The 27,372-nt window shown below is 37.3% G+C and overlaps 1 protein-coding gene across 2 annotated transcripts in view; it reads right to left on the reverse strand.

The window, feature by feature from the left end:
- Nucleotides 1–5,910: 5,910 nt before the first annotated feature.
- Nucleotides 5,911–27,372, reverse strand: part of TET2 (tet methylcytosine dioxygenase 2) — a 130,972-nt gene continuing 109,510 nt past the window's right edge. For both annotated transcript variants that reach the window (XM_029942495.1, XM_029942488.1), the window contains 5 exons: nucleotides 25,219–25,369; nucleotides 22,306–22,395; nucleotides 15,519–15,656; nucleotides 12,588–12,939; nucleotides 5,911–10,677 (listed from right to left, as the gene is read on the reverse strand). In XM_029942495.1, the coding sequence (XP_029798355.1) occupies nucleotides 9,209–10,677; nucleotides 12,588–12,939; nucleotides 15,519–15,656; nucleotides 22,306–22,395; nucleotides 25,219–25,369 (2,200 nt within the window). In that variant the 3' untranslated portion in view covers nucleotides 5,911–9,208. The remainder of the gene's footprint in view (nucleotides 10,678–12,587; nucleotides 12,940–15,518; nucleotides 15,657–22,305; nucleotides 22,396–25,218; nucleotides 25,370–27,372) is intronic.

The following is a 27,372-nucleotide window of genomic DNA, read 5'->3' on the forward strand; positions in this document are numbered from 1 at the left end:
GCTACTAATTAGCGTCCTTTTGTTTCAGCTCAGAAGAACTCATTTTAGCATTTCTTGTAATGCTAATGCCGGTTTAGTGATGCTGAGTTGCCTCAGCTTTTGTTTATTGAAAGGTCTTTATTTACCTTCAATTCTGAAGGAAGACTTTGGTGACTATTCTCAGTAGGCAGCTTTTTTTTTCTTTTAGCCCTTTGAATATATAATCTCATTGTCTCCTGGTCTGTAAGGTCTCTGCTCAGAAATCCACTGACAGGCTTATGAAGGTTCCTTTGTATGAGAAATTTTTTCCCTCACCTCTTTTTTATTAAGTTTAAAAAAATTAAATAATTTATTTTGAGAGAGAAAGAGAGAGTGAAAGAGAGAGAGAGAAGGTCAGAGAGAGACAGAGACAAAGAGAGAGAATCCCAAGCAGGCTCTGCACCATCAATACAGAGTCTGACTTGGGGCTTGAACTCAGGAACCATGAGATGATGTGCTGAGCCCATATCAAGAGTTGGGCACTTAACTGACTGAGCCTCTCAGGTGCCCCTCTCTAGACTTTATAAATGTTCTCTTTATCTTTGGTTTTAGAGTTTGTTATTATATTTCTTGAAGAATGTTTTGGATTAAAATACTGAAATAATCAATTAACTTCATGAATTTGGATCTTGATCTTTTAAAATCTGTTCTTTGTGTGTATGTGGGGGGGGGAATACCTACAAGTGGAATTATTGGGTTATATAATATAACTATTTTTAATTTTTTGAGAAATCTCCATACTGTTTTCCCTAATGGCTATAGCAATTTACATTCCCACCAACACGCATGAGGGTTTCTTTTTCTCCACATCCTCTCCAACATTTGTTATGTTTTGTCCTTTTTAGACTAGCCATTCTGACTGATGTGAGGTAGTATGTTGTTGTGGTTTTAATTTGGATTTCCCTGATAATTTGTGCTGTTGAGCATCTTTTCATGTCTGTTGTCCATCTGTATGTCCTCTTTCAAAAAATGTCAATGTCCTCTGCCTATTTTTAATCAGATCATTTGTTTTTTTGGTGTTGAGTTATATGAGTTCTTTATATATTTTGGATATTAACCCTTTATCAGATGTATAATTTGCAACTATCTTCTCCCATTCAGTAAGTCGTGTTTTCATTTTGTTGATGGTTTTCTGTGTAAAAACTTTAATTTGACATAGTCCCAATTATTTATTTTTATTTTACTTGCCTGAGGAGACAGATCCAAAAAGATATTGCTAGGACTGATGTCCAAGAGATAGCTGCCTATGATTTCTTTTAGAAGTTTTATGGTTTCAGGTCTTGCATGTATGTCTTGAATCCATTTTGAGTTTCTTTTTGTGTATAGTGTACAAAAGTAGTCCAGTTTCTTTTTTTCTTTCTTTTTTTTTGTTTGTGTTTTTTTTTACATATATCGGTACAGTTTTTCAACCCCATGTATAGAAGAGGCTGTCTTCTCCTCACTGTCCATGCTTGTCTTCTGTATTATAGATTAATTGGCTACATAAATATGGGTTTATTTCTGGGCTTTCTGTTCTGTTAGTCTACATGTCTGTTTTGTATCCATGCCAGACTGCTTTGATTACTATAGTTTGGTAGCATAGTTTGAAATCTGGGAGCATGATTCCTTCAGCTTTTTTCTTTCCCAAGGCTATTGACTATCTGAGGTTTTGAGTAGTTCCATACAAATTTTAGGATTATTCATTCGAGTCTGATTGCTATTTTGATAGGGAATGAAATCTTGTCATTTACAACAACATGGATGGACCTCAAGGGTATTATCTAAGTGAAATAAGACAGAAAAATACAAATACTATATAATTCACTTACATGTGGAGTCTCAAAAACAAAACAAATGAACAAACAGAAGTGGACTGATAAATACAGAGAACAAACTGGTAGTTGCCAGAGGAGGGGAGGTGGGTGGAGGGATGGATAAAGTAGGTGAAGGAGATTCAGAAGTGCAAACTTCTAGTTACAAAATAAGTCATGGGAAAGTAGAGTACGGCATAGGGAATGCAGTCAGTGATATTATAAGAACTTTATATGGTGATAGATGGTGACTACACTTATGCTGAGCATTTCATAATGTATGTAACTGTCACATTGCTACGTTGTACCACTGAACTAACGTAGTGTACATTCACTACACCTCAACAAAAAATGCATCGTTGGCACAGTTCTCCTTGAAGACTCCAGCCAGCTCATGATGCTCCTCTGGCGGGAGCCCTGTAACGTCCGGTTCCGCAGCGTGCAGCCAAGGGACTTACAGCGCCCGCCCTGCGGAGGGCCCTCCACCACCTAAGCACGTTCCCACCATACTCTTCATACCTCGTTCTAGTCTAGTCGCAGGCTTTCCGTGCTCAGCGGCTCGCTTTCAGCCTTTCACCTGCTGTTCTCCACGCTTGACGTATTCTTTCTCAAATAGCTCCACGGCTTGCATTCACCTCGTCAGTCACCTCTCCCAATGGCCAGCACTCCCCTTCTCCATACCCTTTCCTTCTTTCCTTCATGACTTTTATCTCCACATTTACTTTATTCTGTGTCTTTCCCGAGCAGAACATAGGCCCTGAGAGGATAGGGACCTACTGGTTTGTTCATTGCTGGATGCCTAACTCCCAGAAGTATGCTTGACACCATTTTTCAGAGTAGAAGCTTGAAAATATTTGTGAATGAATTAATAAACGAATGATTACATAAAATCAGGATGTGGGAAACGTGATCTCTAAGGTCTATTCAAATCTGCTTCTGCCATGATTTTGTACAGTTAAGGAGTATTTCCTCATTCTTCACTAATGATTTGGAATACATAAAATCAAACTGCAATGGGAAAAATAATAGCTTCAGCTGAACTAATTAACATAATTATAATGGCTGCTTTTTAAACAATTCTTTTGATGTGCTTTAAAGAAACTCCTTTATTTCCCCCAATAGGCTTGTGAGATAGGTACCATTATTTTTGTTCTCTAGATACAGAAATTGAGGAAAAGAAAGCATCAGCCCCTAGCCCAAGTGTCAGTAAGGTGAGCACTAAGATGTGGTCAGTGGACCGAACCTCCTAGCAAGAAGCAAAGGGGGAAGAGGGAGATGAAAACTTTTGTAGAATAGCTGTTTATTCAAGTTTGTGCTTAAAGCTTTACAGTCTCATTAATGCTCACCACATTTCTGTGAGGGATGCACTATTTTATCATTTTTACAGATGAGGCTTGATGGCCAACACAGCTAGTCAAAACGCAAGGCTGACTTTCAAATCAGGTGCTTTCTGCTTTGCTGTTACTTGTGCTTTATTGTATTCCGTGGAGCTGAATCACTAGCCGCCCATGAGGGAAGGGTTAGGGCACCACAGGGGCCTCTCAAGTTTCAAGCAACAACACCCAGATTTCTTTTTATGTGAGGATTCTGTGTAAGCGCTCATTGAATATGGCCACAAAGTCCTAATTCAGTGATTTTAAATGATCTGAATCCATTCTTCTGGAAGTCAGGGAGAAGTCCAGTGTCTTCATGTAACAATTTTCCTCAACACCCAAGTAGAAATCTCATTTCAGTTTGAATTAAGAATTGATTAAGGAGTAAAATGTCAAATCGGGTAAAGAAATTCCTTTTGAAGTCATATAAAAGGAAGCCCGCCCCCCCCCAAGCACATTCAGCTAGTGTCTACGTTGGGGGGGAGGGGGGAGAATAGCTGCTTCTTTCCACAGTGAATGTTGGACCAGACAAGCACAGAAATTTGTGAGAAATTGCCTGGTAAGAAAGAGGGTAATGCAGGCAGGTGGCCTCCAATATATGAGAACAAAAGTATCTTTGTTCTTTGAAACTGAGGAGCACTGGTAACACTGGAACATCTCTAATCACAGTTAATTCTCTTCCAAGCATCTGCTGTGGTGAACTCTAGCAACCAGAGAGTGTGTTCTCAGGGGAGGGAGGGGGCCGGGGGAGAGCACCCCAAACCCTTAGCGGTGAGCCCAGTGACTGCTGGGGGAGAGAGAGCGTCTTCAGGCAGCACGCACTCTCCACTTGTGGAAAGAGAAGATGCTCCGGCCTTCCTTTCTTCCCGGACAGTCAGCTCCTGATGCCCTTTAAAATTCTCAGCAGCCTGAGGAGGTCCTTGATCAACAAGGCCTTTCCTCACCCAGTCTGGCTGCCACACAGCTGGTGTGGCGCAGAGTGGTCGAGTCAGGGCAGGGGTGGACACTGTGTGAGAATTGCCCGGAGGAGGGGGAGGGTGATGACAAAGGAGCTGGAGAGCCTCAGGAAGGACGCAGTGCCTGTGTGACAGGGCAGCTGTGTGCCTGCCTGCAAAGGTCGTTCTTGGCAGTGTTTCCAGAGCAGGCAAGGGGCATGTAGAACTTCGTGAGTGCCGGCTTGTTTGTAGTTTCCAGCTTTCTCTCCCATTCAAGCCCTCCTGCTGCCCTGCCCGCACCTTCATTCTCGGAGTCATCACTGGCCCAGCCCGCTGGGCTCAGGATGGGGCCCTAACAGAGAAGCTTCTGAGCTCACAGAATCGCAAATTCCCCTGGCCTTAGGCAGTGGCTAGCAAATTTGTGAAGTGGGAGGTTCCCAAGATGAAATGAGGGCTGACTGTATCCCCAGAGGGTTAAAATTTAAAAAGAAAAAAAAATCAAGTCATTGCATTAGTTTGTTTTGTTTTAACGGTGCTGCTGCTGCTTAATAGCCTGGCTCTGAGTAGAGTGCTGGAGGATCACCCAGTCAGCCAGCTCCAAGGTTTCCAATAGAGCAGTCATTTCCTGGGCTCGGGAACCACTATGTGAATCAAATTCAGGGAGGGGGTGGGGGGAGTGGGGGCAGCCGGCTGGCTTAGCCAGTGCAGCATGCTGACTCTTAATTGTGAGGTTGTGAGTTCCAGTCCCACAGGGGTGTAGAGATTACTTAAAAATAAAATCTTAAAAAAAAATTCACATTTGGCCCAGGCTGGACAGAGACAGAAATACGGAAAAGGGAATTCCCTCAAATGATTTCTCGCCTATCTGGGAAGGATCGGCCAGGAGTGGCAGGTTGGAAGACTCAGGTCATTGGAATTAGTCTCTGTGTTTAATACTGCATGTTTCTAACGTGAGTCAGCAGGAGGGCGCTGTGCTGTGAGGGCTGGTCACCATGGCAGACGGGGGGGGGGGGGGCGATGAGGACAGGCTAGCTTCTGGCTCCCTGCCGCCTCCCAGGCCACCTCCCCCAACTCCTCTTCCTAACACCGCTGCCTTCTGACAGGTGGGAAGATATACCTTCCCTGAGAACAGGGGATGTGAAGAGGAAACTGAGTCTGAGAACAGGGCTGGCCTTAGACCTAAGCCATGTGAGCTCAGCCCTGTGTACCTGCTTCGCCGATAAGCCCTCACAGGCCACATGCCACAAAGGATGTGAGTTTAAGGTCAGTGGAAGTGCTATTGCTCCAAACCTAATACTGGCTCTATATACAAAGTGAGCAGGCTGAAGTCAGCTGGAGAAAAGAAGCTGAATATCTAGGCTATTCCACTAGAGAAAATATTTGGCTCTAATGAGCTAGATATTATTTTAGGTACAGTTTATCAAATAACCATCTAAAAAGTATCTTTATTTTAAAATAATTTTTTTAACATTTGTTTATTTTGAGTGAGAGAGAGAGAGAGAGAGAGAGAGAGAGACAGAGACAGAGACAGAGACAGAGACAGAGTGTGAGCAGGGGTAAAACAGAGAGAGAGAGAGAGGAACAAAATCTGAAGCAGGCTCCAGGCTCTGAGCTGTCAGCACAGAGCCCGATGTGGGGCTTGAACCCACAGACTGCAGTATCAGAGGCCCAAATGACTGAGCCACCCAGGCGCACTAAAAAGTATCTTTAAAAAGCAATTTCTTTTCATTCCCTTTTGCCTCACTGAAGTAGCAGTAGTTTGGGTAGTAAACAGAAACTTCAACAAGACAGTAATTAGAGTGCATTAAATAAATATAAATTTTATTAAAAACACTCACATAGCGTTATCAGGAATGATATAATAATAAACGCTTTCAAATAACCTGCATTCATAACATTACAATACTTACAGTATTTATAACCATCCTCAGGTTTTATAGACAAACCAAACATGAAAATGAAATGAAACTAAGTTTTAAAAAAAGCATAGAAAAATGCACAGAGTTCATTATCTTAGTGTCAAACTGCAGAAGTTTCCTACACAAGTTAACCACTAGCTTTAGAAGTGAACTGTACACCACTGTGCGTCAATCAAGATGAAAAATTCATTCAAGTAAAGTTGACACCACTCAGAAGCATTTTCAAGTATGGCTATATAGTTAACCTGATATTCCTATAAGCAAATTGGAGATCTGCTTCCATTCATTCTAACTGAGGCAGGTTGGATATTTACAATTATAGATCTGTTATGTACAATACGCCACTCGAGTTCCTCTCCTCCTCCCCTCTCTCCAAACCCCAAGCTATACTTCTTGCTCTCTTGTTGGCCAGCAGTTTGACAAATGACAGTGGATGATACAGAAACCACATACCCGTATAGGGATGCTGACTCAAACCCAACAGATGTGCATGTAGGAACCAAATATTCGGGCTAGATGTTGGCATATGCAAACATTAAAATCATGTGGTTTGACATATGCAAAGCAAACATTTTTGAAATGTTTGTAAATTGGCCACAGTCAGAAATGAGAAATTTTTTTTAAAAGACAAAAGTCCTATTATAAAGACTTGACCGGTAAAACTCAAAGGCCTCTTCTGATTAAGAATTTATTTGAAATGTTATTAAGCACAAATGTACTAAGACAAAAATGTAATGTCCGATCAACTGCACACTGTCCCCTACGTGCTCTGTCTCTGTGGGGAAGTCCTCACGAGCCTGGGCTGTACAGACTCCAGGACTGAAACGTTCTATCTAGAGCGCAGACTAGCCAACAGCCACTTGCCAAACTCCTGCCTTACAAGTTTCCCTTTATCAGCTCAGTGCATTCTATTTTTGTGTAATTTTCTTTCCTGCTTGAGACAGTCAAAAGATTCCCCAAACTTTTAAAATGCATTTCTTTACAATAAAAAGAGCCAACAGATTTACAAAATTAGTTTTAGTTACATCAGGACATATACAAGTAAAATAGGAGGGATTCAAAATGAAAGGGTTAAATCCCTGAAAAAGAATATATTTATTAACCTACAACAATTTTACATAAACACAGGTGACATGTTGGCATAAGGAGAACATGAGCTGAAATATCCCTGAATTTTTAGAACAAAAAGGATGAAGTTCAAGTTATACTTGCTAAGAAATCAAGTACTGAAAAAAGATATGCTTTTTTTTTAATAATAATAATAATAATAATAAAAAGACTTGGAAAAAAATGATGGTACATGATGCTATAAGCTTTCACTCTCAGTTCAATATCCTATTGCCAAACTAGTGTTGAGGTATATGACAAGTAGGAACATCACCCAAATCTTTAATGAATTCTTAGCTCACATTATGATATATTTGTAGCAGGCTGAGTAGCACCATCATGATGTGAATTCTGCTTCAAATCCATATATATATATATATATATACACATATATATGTATATATTTAATTTTTTTACAGTACTAAAATACTAAAGCATTGCGTTAAAAAAGTTTTGTTTACAATTTAATTTACTTACTATACATCTCTTTCACTTCTTTATACAAATTAATGATTTATAACCACCACAGCAAACCAGCTGCCTGTTTTTTTTCTTTTTAATTAACAGATTCACATGGAACTAACCCTGTTTATTCATCTTATGCAGGCATTAGTCTGCTCGATCTTCCTGGAAAAGAGGACACTTAAGCTAAGAAATGACAACATCACAACGTATAATTGTCAACACAAAAGCAGACTGCCAGTGGGTTTGCTGAAGAGCACACAGATCCGTAAAATAGCATCAGCTTGAGTGAACTATCTTTATTAGGTCCTTAGCGTGTCACTAATTGTTACCTGCAGTTAATAGAAAATTCTTAAAACTACGTATTTGAGCAATGAACTTGTCATACAATTTTGTAGAAAACTGTTTTACAGTATAGCATGGGAGATGAGCACCAGAAAACGTGTTGTGGACTAAAGTTATTCCCTTGAATCCAGTAAGCCCCTTTGTGGATTTAACTGGCTATTGTAAAAATGGACACATTGCTCATCAGCAGATGCAGGGCTAAAAGCAAAAATATTTTAAAAGCTTTCCTTATTTCCTTAAAAAGATTCAACTTTGCATTCTAAAATGAAAGTAAACTTTTTTTTTTAAACGTCTCAGTACCTTAGCATTGTTCAAGTTGTCAAAGCTTAGGTAGACAAAGTGCTTCTAAAACACCATTTAAAATATTTATACATATACATGTGTGTGCACATATACATATGTGTGTATATATATGTACATATATACGTTTATTGTCCTACAAGGACTTCACTGGATGAGCAAAATCCAGAGGCCTTTAAATGTCCACATTAAAAAAAAAAAAAAAGCAACCTCCTGTAAGAATAGGTCATTATGATAAAAATTTGAATGAAAAGGTACCCCTGTTATTCAAGGGCATTGGAGTACACTGATAGAATCTTGATGATATAAAGGCATTAAATTTTCAAATGTTAAAGACACCATTTTCTTAGCACCATTTCTTAAAACAACCAAACAAATTCAGTGTTTTGCTGTCTATTCATTTATGCTTCCTGTAGCTATTCTGATAAATAAAAGTTAATATTAAGATTACAGTAAAAACTGCATGTTAAAAAGCCATAATTCCAGTATTTCAGTACATTGTATATTCAGCACCAGATGGTATTTTAAAATTCCTGCCACTGTAATACTACAGTACGTGTTTGATTTGTGTTCCATGACTATGCAAACTTGGTATTATTAAAAGTGGTCACAGATGTGTAGAGTTGTAAGGGGGAAAAATCACATTTACATATCATCTCGTCCAATAATAGAACCAGTGTTTAAAAATGTAAATTGTGGAACACTTTCCTCCCCACCTTCTTTTTGCATAGAATGCTTTGGTCTTTTGCTCAGATGCCATCTGTGACCACTTAGGAGTCGGGGGGGACATTAAGTGCTATGGTAAGATGACCTCTTGTTTTGCTGGTGAGCTGAGGTTCTTCCCACCACATTTGTCATGAATCCTGTGTCCTTTCCCCACTGCCCATGTCATGAGAACTATACTACGGACAGGTTGGGTGTGGTCTTTTCAAATGAGGTACCCACCACAAGGGGCGACATCATATGTATCTGTTGTAAGGCCCTGTGACCCGAGTGAAGGCATATGGAGATGTAGTTACTGTGGAGTCTGTGGTCACGGACATGGTCCTTTCAGCAAGGGATTTGATGAAGCGCAGGTAAGTGGGCTCGGAAGGTTCATGCGGCTCAGTGGGCTCCCGTTTCACTTTTTTGCCATGGGTTTTCTGAGGCACGTAGTCTGGGCCATACTTCTCACACTCTTCCTCTTTCTCTCGGGCTTTTTCAGCCATTTTGGCTTCCCAGAGTGCCAAGCCATGTTTTGGCTCATTCATGCTCTTATGCTGGTAAAAGACAAGGGAGATCCTGGTGGGATGATTCCTATTGGGATTCTTTAAAGGGGTTGTGGCGTGAAGCTCGCGCTTGGCACACTCGATGAGAATTGACCCATGAGTTGGAGCCACAGCCACGCCCCCAATGTCAGGATCTAGAAAGCTCTGCTCACTGTCCGACCAGACTTCATCATTGTCTTCGGCAGCAGAGGGCTGCTTCTCCTGACTGCAAGCATCATGTAATTTGGGTAAGCCTTCTTGGACAGAAGCAGTTCTATCATGGTTAAGACCTGGAAGCATCTTAGATAACCCATTAGCTGTGTGGGAAAGCATGTCATTCTCCTTGTTTTGGAGATGCAGGGCATGGAGAGAGCTGTTGAACATGCCCGGAGCTGCACCATAGTTAGGCATTATATGAGAAGACGGGTGATGTCCACCATTCTTATAGTCTATGTTTGGATTGCTCAAATTGGGTGGTAATCTAGAGGTGGCTCCCAGGAAGTGGCCATCCATCTCATGAGTGGAATAAGGAGGAAATGTCCCTACATGGTGTACATTTGTTTTAATAGTACAACTGTTGAAGGCATCTCCTTGCATATTTTGGTTCCCGTAGCCTAAATACTTAGAAGTAAAACTCTGGCTATTTCCAAACCTTGGCTGGTAGAGTGTATGGATGGGTGGTAGACTGAGCTTAGAGAGAGGGTCTTGGTTTGGATACCTATATAGATCCATGGGCTGAGACTGAGGAGAATAGGAACCCAGATATGGGGAGCAGTTGTCCACTGATACATTTCCATTACACTGATAGGATGGATATGGGTTATTCTGATTCAAAAGCCCAGGGTAGGGATTCACGGGATTAGAAGTATTCAAATATGAACCTGCAGCTTGGGATGAGGTGGAATAGAGGTTCATAGGGCTGGCGCCTCCATAGATCTCTGAAGTGTGTGAAGAGCTCGGATAGGCCTGGATAACTGGATTGGGCCGTCTCATGTACAGACTGGTAGATCCAGAGGAAGAGTAGGAGTTGACAGACTCTGACTGAGGGTTATTCGTCATGGGATGATGCTGAGGCTGCTGCTGCGGGGGCTGCTTCTGTGGCTGTGGAGGTTGCTTTGGCAGTTGAGGGGGTGGGGGCTGCTGGGACTGTTGCATGACTGGTCCTGAAAGTCGCAAAAGTTCTGTGGACAGGATATGAGAGAGCACACAAGCATTCCAATTATTATTTTACAGAAGCTAGTGACGATGCTTAGCGGTATGTGAGAACCACCATTAAGACTATGTAATACCCCTCAAATACGGACAAGAGCAAACTCAGGGTTCTGATCACTGTCTGGCATCATTTTTTGTCTAAAGCATTAGATCAAATAGCAGATCTCTGTAACAGTACAATTTAGTAAGTGAAGAAAGATGTAAAAATGGCTAAGAGCATCATGTTTTCTGGAGCTTCTGTGTATCTGACCATGCCACACCCTACTCCACTCATGTCCTCCTCCCTCTGCCCTATCTCTCTGCCCTTCCTTGGGACAGTCATCCCTTCCTCAAGGAAGCCTTCTCTGACCTCATCTTCTAGTGTATGTATAATACCCACCGAAAACTTAAGTGAGATAGAGCAACACTTCATAATATACTGTAATAGATCATTTTTAGTCCCCTCCCCCTCCTCCTAGCACAAAGCAGTTCCTTGAAGGAAGGGGCCATGTCTTATTTTACTTTATTCCTCCAATGCCTGGCATGCAGTAACAATTTGTTTAATAGTTGGAAGTAGCATAAAATTTGTTAGAGAGGATTCATTAATGCTACAAGAAAAAGAATGACATTCGTTTAAACACACAAAGCATATCTTCTATAATCGGCAAACCCTATTTACATGGTTGCCAAGAAAACTTTAAAGAAATTTTCAGCTTTGTAAATGAAAATTTTGAAAATCATATTTCTATTTTATGACTTAAAAATCTATATATGAGAAATGAACAAATAAATGGAGGTGTAAGGACAGTTCTGAGAATTGAAATGATTATTAAAGAAACCAGTTAGAAAAGACTGGAGGAAAAGTTCTATCCAATGACATGATGATACATTACAGCTAACTTACAGGAGAGATTAATGAGCAAATAGGATTTACTTCTCTTAGTATAAGTCAACCAACAAATATTTATTAAGCATCTTTAGCACATTATTCTAAATTACTTAGTTTCTGTAAGTTTTGAAATGAATTAGTAGGGAAATTTGACTTTGTGAAGCACACATGGTTGGCTCTAAGCAAACTAGTAGACTAAACTTAAAAGACAAACATTCTTCTTTTGTTAATGGCCATGTGAATACCATCTGTAAAATGTGGATGTGGACATTACATTATATAGTTTTTTATAACCATTAACTGAAGATAGAACCAAGGGGCTTTGAAAAGGAAATCTCAACTTAGTACTGAGACATAATGCTCTATTGCTACTGCTAGAGAAGTGATCTGTTTGGGTGGATAAGTGCTTTATAAGATAACTACGTGTGAATACCTCCCTTAAACTCACACTCAAAGTGGCTACCTTTCCCCGATAAATCCTATTTTAAAACTTATTTTGACGGATAGTATGGTCTTCATTATCTAGGCTTAAAATGTTGAAGTCAGTCTTAAATTTTTCTTCTTCATTACAATGTTTTGTCACCAATGTATTGATAATCATTTTGGAAGCATTCACTACCATCATTTTTGCTAAATCTTCATTGCTATCATCCAAACTCAAGCTTTTATTACTTTACTTTGGCTTCTTACATCTGTCTCCAAACTCATAGCTCCTCTGCCTCTAATTTGGCCTCCCTCCACTGCTAGACTAATGTGAATTTCACCATATCACCTACTTATCATATAAAAGTTTGCCATTTATTATAGAGTAAAATCCAGACTTCTCCATCAAGCTGGGGTTGAGGGTCCAATATCTCATTACCATGTCCAAGAGCAAAATCTGGCCCTTGGGACTTCAGAGAAGATTCTAGTACAAACTGAGACTATGATTGAATATAATCATCCAAAATCATTCACTTTTAACTTAAGTTTCATACAACACCTATCTACGATGCTTCACATTACATTTACCTGCCAACTGTTTGGCCTGGCTTGCGTTTTCGGTCTGTTTTGTACGAGATGAGGCTGACTTTTCCTTTTCATTCTTATTTGTGTTCTCCAGAGAGGAAAGCTTTTCGGCTGCAGCTTTCTTGGCTTCTAGTTTCCTCTGTCGGCATGTCTTGACTGGTTCTGCTAACATCCTGACTTTCCGCCGAAAAGAACTCAGTACCTGAATGGCACCGCTTTGCTTTTTCTCCTCCTGAGCTGTTACACTCCCAAACTCATCCACATCAGAGACTTTATAGAGAGGCAGAACGTGGAGCTGCTCATCCTCAGGCTGCCCTCCAATTTCTCGATTGTCTTCTCTAGTGAGAGTGCACACCTGGTAGGGAGATAACACAGTACTGCCTCAGTTTCAGTCCAAAAGAAACTGTGTGTATGTGTGTTTGTGCACGCGTGTGTGTTTCCTTCTCAGCATTTAGATTTGAGGCGGTCTACTGGACCAGATCAGTGACATGCATATTACCATAAAACCACATCTATCTGTTATTAATGGTGATTGTATCAAAATGGTACAAGTTCATGTTGATGTTTTTTTTCCTTTCCTTTGTGTGTGTGTGTTTGGTGGTGGTGGTGGTGGTGTGTGTGGGTCTATCATGAACCTGTGGTGACTTTGTTCTTCACATAAATTTCTTATTCTAAGGGAAGAAGCAACACTCTCACCAAAAAGAAGCAATCTCCCAGTATTCACACTTCAAAAAAAGATGTGAAGCCTCTTCAAAAAGAGGCTAAAAGTTCTACCAAATGAGTTCCTCTGTTTTTGCTAATATCACATTCACCTAATCTCATACTTTGTACACAATGAAATTTTGCATCTATCTATTGATTTCTAACTGTGTTTAAGACAGTGTCACAAAAGACCAAAGAGAAATCTAAATAATGTGAAATGGAAGATTTGGTTGCTATAGGTAATGTGTAACCTAACTTTGCTTTTACTTTCTTGTCTCCTTCTCTGTAGTTGTTAAACCTAACTTGCTGTTTCTTTCCTCTCATGCCTTTTGTAGGACAGCACGACATACAAGGGTCTATTCCAAGAAAGAGGGAAAAAAGCTACTTTTCTTGCTTTGATAATTTAATGGTACCTTTCCTCTTTTGTTGGCCACAGTCATATTGGTTTTGATGACAGATTATCTGTTGGTTTTAAAATGCTAGATTTTAGTATTTAGTATTTTTGACTAATACAGAAAACATGTGAGAATGATTATTAAAGCCTGAGGTAATATAAAATCACTAGAAGATACTCATGAAAGGAATGTGATCATAAGAGACTTACCTTGATAGAGAAGTTTAATATGAGGTGGTACTAAAATGAGTTTTCACTTCCTAGACATCAATGTCTTCCAAATTCACGGCTCTGATCACTTATTACCTTTTCCCACATGTTATTAGTTCTTCTTACCTAGTGCTGCTTTCCTTTGCACCTAATGGAAACTGTGACCTATCAGAGGCAAATTCCCCTTCAGGAAAAACCTTCTTCTCATCCCTGTCTACTCTCAATCCCCTTGCTAGACTGAAAACATGGTTATCTTTAGGACCTACTGTAACTCCCAGAATCTAGCCTAGCCTCCTAATAGTGAGCAAGTGCTCAATACATGATTAGCGAAGAATTTAGGTATTGTGGATAAGAAGCCTGGTGTTTGTTGTCCTTCATTGGGAGTCCAAAACTAGGATCTGTGGCCAATCTGCCTCACAACCAGTTTTTGCACAGCCAGTGAACTGAGAATGTGTTTTTGCATTTTTAATTAAAAAAAAAAACCAAAAAACAATTTGACAGAGACCCTATGTGGCCTACAAAGCCTAAAGTATTTACTATCTTTTCCTTAATAAAAAAAAAATTTGTTGACCTCTGTTCTAGACCATTAAACTGATACTTTCTCTCTCTGCTTCTCAACAGAAACTTCACACTAGGTTCTGTGAATTGCTTCTAGCATTGCTTACCACCTGAATTCTTCTCTACCGTAGACTATAACTTTGGTTTCTGTATTCTGTTTTCTTTAATGTTTGTTTATTTTTGAGTGAGAGGGGTGGGCAGGGGAAAGAATCCTAAGCAGGCTCTTCTATATTGCCATCACAGACCCTGACATGGGACTCCAACTCACGAGCCGGGAGATCATGACTGAACCAAAATCAGGAGTCAGATATTTGACCCAGTGAGCCACCACCCAGGCACCCATGTATTCTTTCATTTTAAGTCTCATTGGTCATCTTCCTCAACTACACATATATCCATGTTGTTGACTCACTAGATAGATTATAGTTTCTTTACTTGAACTTTTTCATTCTTTATTTCCACCATGTTATCCTCAACATGTAAGGTCACACTGTGGACTCTGTCAGTATAGAGTCCTGTTCCACCCTAAGACCATATCCATTTTCTCTACTTAGCACAACCTCCAGTTATATGGCTTGATCCATTTCACCCACTGTATTATGTAGTCATAATGGGCTCTTTTGTACTTTGAATCTTTCTATAGTGGTTGCTGTGCCATGGCTGATATATTTTTTATTTGTACTTCTTCCTGCAAGGTGGACTGGTGCCTTGGCTTGTATATGGCTTTTTTACTTTACTTACTGATTATAAGCCACCAGATGCCTGACACTGAATTTTGAAGGAACTTTTGGCAGCTATTGGTAGCTGGCAATGCAATCACTGATTTAGTTCTGTACCAAACATTTCCATGATTTTCATGTGCTTATCAACTGTTTTCCACTCATGTGACCCCCTGTTATGAGAGTACTAGATAAGCCAAACAAGGGCACCTTAGCAACAGCAATCCATTCATGAAAACACTTGTGTGACGACATCTGCAGAGAACATATTATTCTGACCACATGCTGCTAACTTCCAGCCTTCCACTCTTCAATAGGCTGTGCTGCTAACCTGCTCTGTGCCCCACTTACCAGTGTGCTGCCATTCTGCATGTTGTGTAAGTCTCTGTGGGCATGAGCACAGAAGTCCAAACATGCGGTGACCCCTGAGAATGGACGGCCTTCCTTCAGACCCAGTCGGCATTCTGGTGCTCTGTGTTCATATTCAATCTGCAAAACAGAAGCATGTGTGTGAATAGGGAAGCATTTGGAATTCTTAGGCATGCATTTGAGAAGAAAGTAGAAGATCTGTGTATGGAACAGAGCAGAAAGACTTTTTAGTATTTAGGTTATTCAGAATTTAAAAAAATGTTGCATACTTTATATCCAGAAATATAATGTAATGACACAACACAGACCAAACATTTTGACACGATATAGTTTTAGCTTTACAGTGTTGAGGTATAACTGACATACATTAAACAGTACACATTTAAAGTATATTATTTATTAGTTTTGACAGGAGTATATGTGAAACCACTGCCACAATCAAAATAATGTACATATCCATTACTCCCCAAAGTTTCTTCCTTCCCCTTGTAATTCATGCCTCTTCGTTTGTTCCCAGGAAACTACTGATCTTTCTGTCACTACAGATTAGTTTACATTTCTTAGAATTTTATATAAATGGATCTGTTTTGAGTTAATTTTAATATATGGCATAAGATTAAGAGTCAAGGTTATTTTTTTTTTTCCACATAGCTGTCCAACTGTTCAAACACTACTGGGGAAAAAAACTATCCTTTGCCACTAAATTGTCTTTTGTTGAAAATCAACTGACTGTACATGCTGGACCTATTTCTGGACTTTCTATTCTGATTGTTTGGTATATAATAGTGTGGTGGGTGTGTATGTGTATATATGCCAACATCACTGTCTTGATTATTAACAAATATAGATTTTTAGTGAATTTTGAAATCAGGGAGTATATATCTTCAAATTCTGATGTTTTTGAAAACGGTTTGACTATTCCAGGTCCTTTGCATTTGTCTATATATTTAGAAACATCTTGCCAATTCCTTCAAAACACTTGGTAACATTTTGATAGGTCATGTACTATTAGAATTGATACAATTATAAAATTATATACAATCGATTTATTTTTGCAACTTTGCTATACCATTTATTAGAAGTATTTTGGTCTTTGGAACTTTCTATGTAGACAAGTGTCTACACTGTAAGGACAATTTTATTTCTTTCTATTCAATCTGTATGCTTCCTGTTTTTTTCTTCTTGCCAATTGCCCTAATATTTCCAGTTAGATATTATAATAAAAGTGGTAAAAATGGATGTCCTTGTCCTGTTTCTAATCTTAGGGGTAAAACTTTCAGTCTTTCACTATTAAATATGAGGTTAGCTTTAGGTTTTTCAATTATGCACCTTATCAAGCTGAGAAGGTTTCCTTCTATGGATACTGAATATTGCTAGTGGCTTTTCCCTCTACCTATTGAGATAATTATATTTTCCCCCTGTTGTGTTGGCTAATATGGTGAATCACACTGATTAAATTTTTTTAATGTTTAATTTTGAGAGAGACAGAGACAGAGTGGGGGAGGGGCAGAGAGAATGGTAGACCCAGAATCTGAAGTGGGCTCCAGGCTCTGAGCTATCAGCACAGAGCCCAATGCAGGACTGGAACTCACGGACAGTGAAATCATGACCTGAGCCAAAGTCAGACACTTAAATAACTGAGTCACCTAGGCATTTCACACTGATTGATTTTTTAGTGTTAAAGCGTTACTGAAAAAACACTCCATTTGGTCATGATGTATCCTTTTTACACACTGTTGTCTAATTGGCTAAAATTTTGTGAAGAATTTTCATATCAATATTTATGAAGAATACTGGACTACAGTCTTTTTTTTTTTTAAAGCTTTTGTCAGTTCTAGTATCAGGATATTTCCAGCCTTGTAAAATGAGTTGGGAAGTTTACTCTTTTTCTGTTTTCTAGAAGAGTTTCCCCTGAATTGTTGCTATTTCTTCCTTAATTTCCTTTCAAATTTGACCCATTATTTATATGGGCCTGGAGTTTTTGGGAAAGCTTTTAACTAAAAATTCAATGTCTTTAATAAATATAGGATGACTAGTGGTATATATTGTTTTTTTTAGTCATCTTTGGAATCTAGTAATTTGTTTTTTTAAATACTTTGCCCATTTCATCCTAAGTCTTGAATTTATTGGCATAAAATTTAATAATATTATTCCTGTAATGTCTGTATGATCTGTAGTGATGTCTCATCTCTAATTCTTGATATTAGCAATTTGTCCCTTCTCTTTTTTTCTTGATTGAATTGATTCAAAGTACTAGCTTTTGGTTTTACTAATTTATTCTCTTGTTTTCTGTGTTACATTTCATTGATTTATGTTCTTTAGTTTTCCTTCCTTCTGCTTTTCAGGGATCACATTCTGTTCTTTTCCAAGTTTCTTAGAGCAGAAGCCTAGGTCATTAATTTGAAACTTTATATATATTTTCTGTAGTTTATTTTTTTAATATTTATTTTTGACAGAGACAGAATGTAAGTGGGAGGGACAGAGAGAGAGGAAGACTGATTCTGAAGCAGGCTCTAGGCTCTGCTGTCAGCACAGAGCCCAACAAAGGGATTGAATTCATGAACCATGAGATCATGACCTGAGCCAAAGTTGGATGCTTAATCAACTGAGGCACTCAGGTGTCCCAAGGTTTATTTATCTTTGAGAGAGAGCACCCATGAGCAGGACAGGGCCAAAAAGAGACAGGAAGAGAGAGAAATCCAAGCAGTCTCCACACTGACAGAGCAGAGCCTGATGTGGGGCTAGATCTCATAGACGATGACATATAACAGGAGTTGAAATCAAGGGTTGGATGTTTAACCGACTGAGCCACCCAGGTGCCCCTATATTTTTCTAATAAGTGTTCAATGCTATAAATGTCTCTTTAAGCAAAGTTTTATAGCTTCACCTCACAAATTTCAAAGTCGTGTCTGTATTTTCTTTTTGTCTTTAAATGTTTATTTTGAGAGAGAGAGTGCATTCATGCACATGCATGACTGAAGGAGAGGAATCTCAAGCAGGCTCATGGCTGTCAGTGCAGAGCCCAACGCACGGCTCAATTTCATGAACCATGAGATCATGACCTGAGCTGAAGTCAAAAGTCAGATGCTTAACTGACTGAGTCACCCAGGAACCCCCAAGTTTTCATTTGTATTCAGTTTAAAATACTTTCTAATTTCCCTATAAATTATTCTTTGCCTCATAGCTCATTTAGGAATATGTTACTTGGTTTTCAGATACTTAGAGGTTTTGTGGATCTACTAGTACAAAATTTTCATTTAATTTCATTGTGTCCTGATAACATATTTTGAGGCTTTATAATTTATTGATATTTGTTTTATGACTCAGTATATAATCTATCATGCTAAAACTTCATGTACTCTAGAAATAATGTTAATTCTGTTGTTGGCTGATGACTTCTATACATATCAGTAAGGTCAAGTTGGTTAAAAGTGCTGTTCAAGTTTTCTGTCTCCTTAGTGATTCTGTATTTGTTCTAACAGTTACTGAGAGAGATGTATTGAAATCTCTGACTGTAATTGTAGATTAATTTCTTTTTTAGTTCTATCAGTTTTGTCTAATAAAATCTGAAGCTCTACACATAGGATTATCATGTGTTCTTAATGAACTGCCTCTTTTATTGTTATTAAATGATCCTCTTTAGAGTTTATAATATTCTTTGCTATGACATCTATTTTATTATTAATATGTTCACTCATCTTCCCTTTGATATTAGCATATTTCTTGGTTCCTGTGTCTTTCAATATCACAATTATTCAATATCAGTGTAATTATTTAGTATAACAAACTCTGCCTTTTTAATTGGGAATGTTAAAAGCCATTCACATTTAATAGGATTTTTGATAGGGTTGGGATTAAATGTACCATTTTTCTATTTGCTTTATATTTGTCTTATCTTTAATTTGGTTCCATATTCCTTTTAAATACCTTTTTGGATTGATTCTATTTTTGTTTTTTCCTTTTATTAGCTGGTAGATTTTCTAGTGGTAGATTTTTTTTTACATGGCTGCTTCCCTTAAGGATTACAGTATGTTCTTTCATTTCTCACACTCTACATTCAAGAAACACTATACTACTCTGTATATAACATGAGAGCCTTACAACAGTGTACTTTCAATTCCCCTGCCTCTGTGCCACTTCTACATGTTATAAACTTTAAGGTACACTGCTAACATATTTTTTCAATAGCAAATTATCTTTAAACATTTTTTTTTAAATAAGGAAAAATTTTTTTATTTACATAGCTACTGTTTATGATGCTTTTCATTCCTTTTTGTCAATACAGATTTCCATTTGGTATTGTATTTTTCTACTGGCAGTCTTCCTTTAATAATTGTAATGTGTTAGTCTGCTGATGGTAAATTATTTCAGCTTTTCTATGTTTGAAAAAATTTTTTTGTTTTTCCTTTATTTTTTTTTTAATATTTATTTTTCAGAGAGAGAGAGAGAGAGAGAGAAGGAGACACAGAATCCAAAGCAGGCTCCAGGCTCTGAGCTGTCAGCGCAGAGCCCAAAGTGGGGCTTGAACTCACAAACCGTGAGATCATGACCTGAGCCAAAGTTGGATGCTTAACCAACTGAGCCACCCAGGTGCCTCTTTGCCTTTACTTTGAAGTTTTTCCTGAGTATAGATTTCTGGGTTGACAAGTTTTTTTTTTTTTCTTTCTGTACTTTAAAAATGCCTTTCCTCTTTTTCTTACATTTTTCTCTGATATATAGCTTAACATCAACAATAAGACTTTAACTAGAATATCAAGGAACAAAGCAAAAGAGCATTTAGATAAGAGAAATAAACACAATATATCTGGCTGGGGGAGGAGACAAAAATCAAATGGGAGACTTTGACAGCGTCCATAACCTCAACAGGTCTTCCCATGTACTGTGTGGAAAGATCACATGGCTGTTTTTTGATCTCTAAACAATATTAAGATATATAGATGAATATTACCTAACAGTACATACCCAATCATACATACATACCTTATCTGTCTTTAGCCATAATTGATTTAATTTATAAAGATATTACATCTATTTTCATGTATGAATGTATATGTGTATATCAATTTTATTTTGTGGTAAGAATATGTAATGTGAGATCTACCTTTTTAACAAAATTTCAAGTGTCGAATACGTTATTGTTGACAATAGGTACATGTTGCAAAGCAAAGATCTCTAGAGCTTATTCATATTTTCAATAGCAAATTATCTTTAAACATTTTTTTTAAAATAAGGAAAAATTTTTTTATTTACATAGCAACTGTTTATGATGCTTTTCATTCCTTTTTGTCAATACAGATTTCCATTTGGTATTGTATTTTTCTACTGGCAGTCTGCCAGTAGAAACTTTCTGCCCATTTATTAGTACATCTACACATGTATTCATATACATAAATACTGAAACATCTAAAAAATTATACGTAATCATCTTGTTATAACTAAAATTTGGGGTACTCCATATTTTGGATACTCCAGGTTCAGGAAATACCTGAAAGGCATAAAATACCTCAAATATAATGTAGTAGGATGGAATATAAATGCTTAGAAAATTGGGTGTGTATGAAACCATGTATAAGAATCAGAGGAGTAAGAAGAACGCCAATGCTTTGTTTTCTGTCCCCTTCCCCAGCTAAGCCATTTGATTAATAGCACCCATAAAAAATTTTATTCAACAGAAAATGGCCAAACTTGAAATCTAGCAACATAGACTCAAGTCATTTTCTTTTTATAGCTTGATTTACTGTGTTCCTCACTCAGAATTATTTAATAACAGTACCAAAACATTCCATATACTTTTCTGTGATACTTACCAAAGTAGATAAGGTTGTAAAATAACAGTATTACTCCTACTATTAACATCATTAAAAATAATTTTTATACACATCACATATATTTCTAAAAGCCTGAGTTGTGACATAAAACAACTTTATAAACAGATCATTATGAAGTTTGCTTCTTTTGTTCCCACTTAAAAAAAGAAAGAGCTGAGAGTTGGGGAAAGTATTAAAGTCCACAATGGAAACAAAAATAGCTAAATCGTTAAATGAGTATTGTTCTCCCCTGTCTCTGCTATATAATTAATACCATTAGTCTTTACTGTTATTGACAATGACAGTGTTTGCCAAATGTTGCACTCTTCATACTCCCCTATACCCTCTGCTGCTGTGTACTCTGCTCTGGCTACCTGCATCACCTTCAGCTTTCCTCCATCTGTCAGTCTTCCTCTTTCCCTTAAATCTTTAACCTCACTTACTCTGTTGTAAATACAGCATCCAGTTTATAACAGGTTTCCACTGAATGCTTCTGTTGTTGATGTTATAATGACAGGGAAGACTTTACAGTCTTTTTCCTCCTTCATAAGCATTTCTGAACAAATGACCTAGCCTCCCAAATAGGTATAGCCCACACTCATAAAATAGAAAAAAAATGTTTTAGCTTGGTTCATGGAGCCAAGGTCAAATAAAAAGAGGAGAATCTAGCAAAATCAGACATATTTGGACATATGTATCTTAATATGGGTAGACCTTCTGTGAAAACAATTAATAGGTGGTCAGAACCTGGAGTTTGGGCCACATAATTTTAATTAATCACCAAAGTCTGCTTATAAAAGATATGAGAACAAGATTAGTGGACAAAACAGCTTGTGAGACTCATTATCTTTGTAGGTTAAAAGACCAACAAAAAGCTCTTTTTGATGATATATTTTTGAAAGTAGGTAGGTCATCAATAATAAACTGCTCCAATCATTGTCCATAATTATTTATAAACTTACCTGATTATTATATGCATCAGGTGCAAGTTTCTTGTATGTTGGTGCCATGAGAGTGGACAGGTTTTGTAAATGAGACTCCAGTTTCTCTTCCTGTTTAAAATGAATATTCTACATATTAAATTCTATATCCTTTCTATACGTAAGAGGGGCTATCAGTAAAAAATTTCTCCCTATATCTTAGATCCAAATAACAACATACACGATCATTCTTACTAAAGTTTCTTAACATGACTATTTCTTTTTTTAAATATTTATTTAAATTCTAGTTAACTTACTGTGTAGTATTGTTTTCAGGAGTAAAACCCAGTGATTCATCAATTACATATAACATCCAATGCTCATCCCAACAAATGCCCTCCTTAATGCTCATCAGCCCATCCCCCACCCCTCACCCCTCAGCAATCCTCAGTTTGTTCTGTCTTTAAGTGTCTCTTATGGTTTGCCTCCCTCTCTGTTTTTATCTTATTTTTCCTTCCCTTCCCCTATGCTCATCTGTTTTATTTCTTAAATTCTACATATTAATGTGACTATTTCTAAGAAAAAAGTATAAGCCGTATATCATCTCTTTTTGTATGTGTTATTAGAATATCTAGCTCTTTGGTATTTTTACAATGCTAATCAATTTTGTACTTTGTATGTAAACACTCAGCATTTTATAAATATATGCCTATGCCAGTAGTAGGATAGGAGAATGAAGCCATAGGGTCATAAAGAGGTCACATTCTCTACTTCTCCAATAGCTGCCAAAGAAGATGAACTATTGAAAGGATTTGTTTGGTTCATCTATTTCCAATCTTTATAATTTTGAGTATTTATATAAAAATTTCAAAATTTGAAAAGATCTTTCCATTGAACTAAAAATTACTAGATGTTTCAAATATGGATAAAGCTCTCAGAAGTAGAATGAGGCATATATGAAGAACTTTGTAAAGTTTACTTGAAAGAAGAAATGTTCAGTTGCTCTTCCTCCCTACAAAGAACAGGTTTTCCATGTAATATGCTTATAAAATGGCAGGTGATAATACTCAGTTGTTCCATTCATCCTTAGAAGGTCTCATTTCACAGTGATATTTCTCTAAAAATGTTGAGAGATGTAACTACCTGGCAGAGATATACTTATTTGTATTTTACAAGGTGAGGAGATTTCTTAATTTTTTAAAAATGCTTTTTATTTATTTTTGAGAGACAGAAAGAGACAGTGTGAGCAGGGGAGAGTCAGAGAGAGAGGGAGATACAGAATCCAAAGCAGGCTCCAGGCTCTGAGCTAGCCAAAAGCACAGAGCCTGACGCAGGGCTCGAACCCACGAACTGTGAGATCATGACCTGAGCCGAAGTGGATGCTTAACCGACTAAGCCACCCAGGCGCCCCATAAGGTGAGGAGATTTCTTTTGTTGTTTGTTTGTTTTTCTAAATTTATTTATTTATTTTTGAGAGACAGAGAGACAGCTCGTGCAGGGGAGGGTCAGAGAGAGACGGAGGCGCAGAATCTGAAGACAGGCTCCAGCACACAGCCTGATGCGGAGCTCGAACCCATGAACCGTGAGATCATGACCTGAGCCGAAGTCAGATGCTTAACCGGCTGAGCCACCCAGGTGCCCAGGTGAGGAGATTTCTAAGCCAGGCTGTCCCACTGACTGAGGAAGGATGTTCCTATCCACCCCCAGGATTTGCTATATATTAAATTGCGTGAGAGTGATACATTTTTATAAACTATTCGTAAAAAAGCTCTTCAGTGTGGGAAATGAAAGTGGCTGATGACATGTAAAATGCTACTCTTCTTTAGGCTTATAAAATATTTGTGTTTTTTTCTTATGAAAAGAGGACATCTAGCTCATCTAATAAAATTTATTAAAAATATAATCCTGTGGGGGCACTTGGGTGGCTTAGTCAATTAAGCTTTTGACTTTAGCTCAGGTCACAATCTCACAGTGTGAATTTGAGCCCCACATCTAGCTCCTTGCTGACAGTGCAGAGCTTGCTTGGAATTCTCTCTCCCTTTTCCACTTGTGCTCTAGCTCTCTCTCTCTCTAAATAAACTTTATATCTACATACATATGTATATATAAGCTTTATATATGTATTATATATGATATATATAACATCCTGTGAAGAAAATTATATCATGATTTCAAAAGTTTGTGCCATTCATTAAATTTCCACTATTATAGTCACAAATAAAGCTAATACATATTTCATTCAGAGGGACAAATCAATACTATAGTATCCATAATGTAAATGTATATTTCAATTGCATTTAAGGTAATTATAAAATTCACAAAGCCACTGAAAATTTGGTCATATCTAAATGTAAACATATTGAGGTTTACAAATTATTCAATTAGCATACTCTAGAAGCTACCGAAAAGTTGTTATATTTGAGATCCATCTGATCCATTTTGAGGAATACATAATTTCAATTATACTTTTAAAGTCTAAATATGTTTTAGTTTCCTGAATGGATTCATTATGATAACTTTAAACTATCAAATCTCAGGGTATGAAAATGTGACAAGAAATGGTCTTTACTGATCGTGGCAGTGATGCGCATGAGTTCTATAAGTCAGGTTTGAAAGATGAAGTTGTAACAATGAAATGTTAGCATTTAGTTTTAATACCAAAGTGACAGCTATTTAAAACTCTAAAATTAATGTAAAAGAGAAGTATAAAAAGCCACAGTTATTAAGAGTTTATTTTGCTCAAATTTTACTACTTTGGTATCACATGGTTATATATGATGCTAACTTTATCAAATATTATGTGTATCTACAGTTTAGCTAAAATTTTGATTTACCTCTGAGGTGGAATTCCCTATGTTAATGAGAGATTAACAGAGTATGTCCTAGTGTTCACTTCATCTGTACTCATCAATTCTCCACGAAAAACACAGATTATAAATCAAGAAGTAAACAAACCTCTTTTGGGTCATCCCCGAGCAGCTTAAATTTTCTTGGGATCTTGCTTCTGGCAAACTTACATCCATTGTAGTACATGCTCCATGAGCACCCAAAAGAAAATGAGGCACCACAGGTTTCAGGGTCCAGCCCTTGACAGGCACAGGTTCTCCTGAGGGATCAAAGGAGTTCATAGCTATCAATACCATTCATCTAGGCTACCAATCTTGTATTCTGGTGTCTGCATGCAAAAATGAGGGCAAATTAATTTTAAAAGAAGCTTAACTATTAATTAACCGTGCCATAACCATATCAGAAAAGAACTAATCAATTTTGAAACACAATTTAAATAACTCTTTTTTGTAACATATAACACAGAAAATTACACATCATTTTACAGCTTATGAGCTTCCAAATGCTCACAAACAAAATATACTCAAGTAAGTAGCACCAAAACTAAGAAACAAATATACACTGGCACTCCACAATCTCCTCTATACTTCCAGCAAGCTGTAACGTTAACTTCCATCAGAAGAGATCAGTTGTGCCAATTTTATTCTCTATATAATATACTGTATATACATGTCAATGTAAATATGTACAGTTTTACATATTTTATACTGTATGTAGTATGTATACATGTGTAGTATATATGTGTGTATATATATATATACATACACACAATTTTGCTTACTCATATATATATATATATATATATATATATACTATATATGTGTTTATTCATTGAGTGCAATTGTCCATTATATAAATATTTCACAAATTAACCTTTCTACCATTGATGGGCATTTGAGTATTTTCCAGTTTTTGGCTTAAATATAGTACTGTGACTTTACAGCCTAAGCCAGATATATCCTAAGAGCAATAAGCAAACAGACAAATTTAGCAAAGAAACGAAAGACAAAAACACCAAAGAAACAAAAAATGATGAAACAGCCTACTAGGAAAACTATCATTCTATTATTATTATTTATCATTCAATTGTTATTTTTCCAGCTTTATTGAGGTATAATTGACAGTTAAGATATTGAAAGTGTACAAAGTGATTTGATGTATGTGTATGTTATGAAAGGATTTGCCCACTGAGTAGGTTATATGTCTATTACCTCACATATTTAATGCCCCCTTTTGGGTAAAAAGCATTTAAGTTATATTCTTTTAGCAAATCCCAATTATACAATACAGTGGTATCAACTATAGTCCACATGCTACACATTAGACCCTTAGACCTTATTCATTTTATAACTGAAAGACTGTACCCTTTTATCAACCTTTCCCTATTTCCCCTGTCCTCATAACCACTTTTCTATTCTGTTTCAATGTTCTACTTCATTGTTTTTATCTCTTTTTGATTCTACATAGAAGTAACATCATGTAGTATTTGTCTTTTTTTGCTGGGTTTATTTCACTTAGCATAATGTCTTCTAGATTCATCCATTTTGTTACAAATAACAGGATTCCCTCCTTTTTTAAGGCTGAATACTATCTTCCTCCCTCCCTCTCTGCCTCTCTCCTTCCGTTCCTTTCTTTCCCCTCTCTCTTTTTCTCCATACCACATCACCTTTATCCATTCACCCATTGGTGGACACTTAGGTTATCTCCACACATTATTTGTTACAGATAATGCTGCAATGAACACTGAAGTGCATACTCTCTTTAAAATAATGATTTAATTTCCCCTGGACATATACTCAGAAGGGGTCATAATAGAACTGGTAGTTCTATTATTAATATTTTGAAGAATCTCCATATTATTTTCCATAGTGGCTGTATAAGTTTATGCTCTAACAGTAAACAAGAATTTCCTTTTCTCCACATTCTTGCTAGCATTCTTATCTTTTTGGTAATAAACATTCTAACAGGTGTCAGGTGATATGGTTTTGATTTGTATTTCCCCAATGATTAGTGATATTGAGCACATTTTCATGTGCCTCTTTCTCATTTGTCTGCATTCTCTATAAAAATGTCTATTCAGGTCCTTTGCCCAGTTTAATTGGTTTGCTTTTTTGCTATTGAGTTGTATAGGTTCTTTGTATATTCTGCATATTAACCTCTTTCTGGATATGTGGTTTGCAAATATTTTCTCCCATTCTATAGACTGCTTCTTCCTTTTGTTGATGGTTTCCTCTACTGTTCAGCTTTTTGGTTTGATGTAGT

This window comes from Suricata suricatta, chromosome 1, assembly GCF_006229205.1.
Source record: "Suricata suricatta isolate VVHF042 chromosome 1, meerkat_22Aug2017_6uvM2_HiC, whole genome shotgun sequence".
Classification (NCBI taxonomy): Eukaryota; Metazoa; Chordata; class Mammalia; order Carnivora; family Herpestidae; genus Suricata; species Suricata suricatta.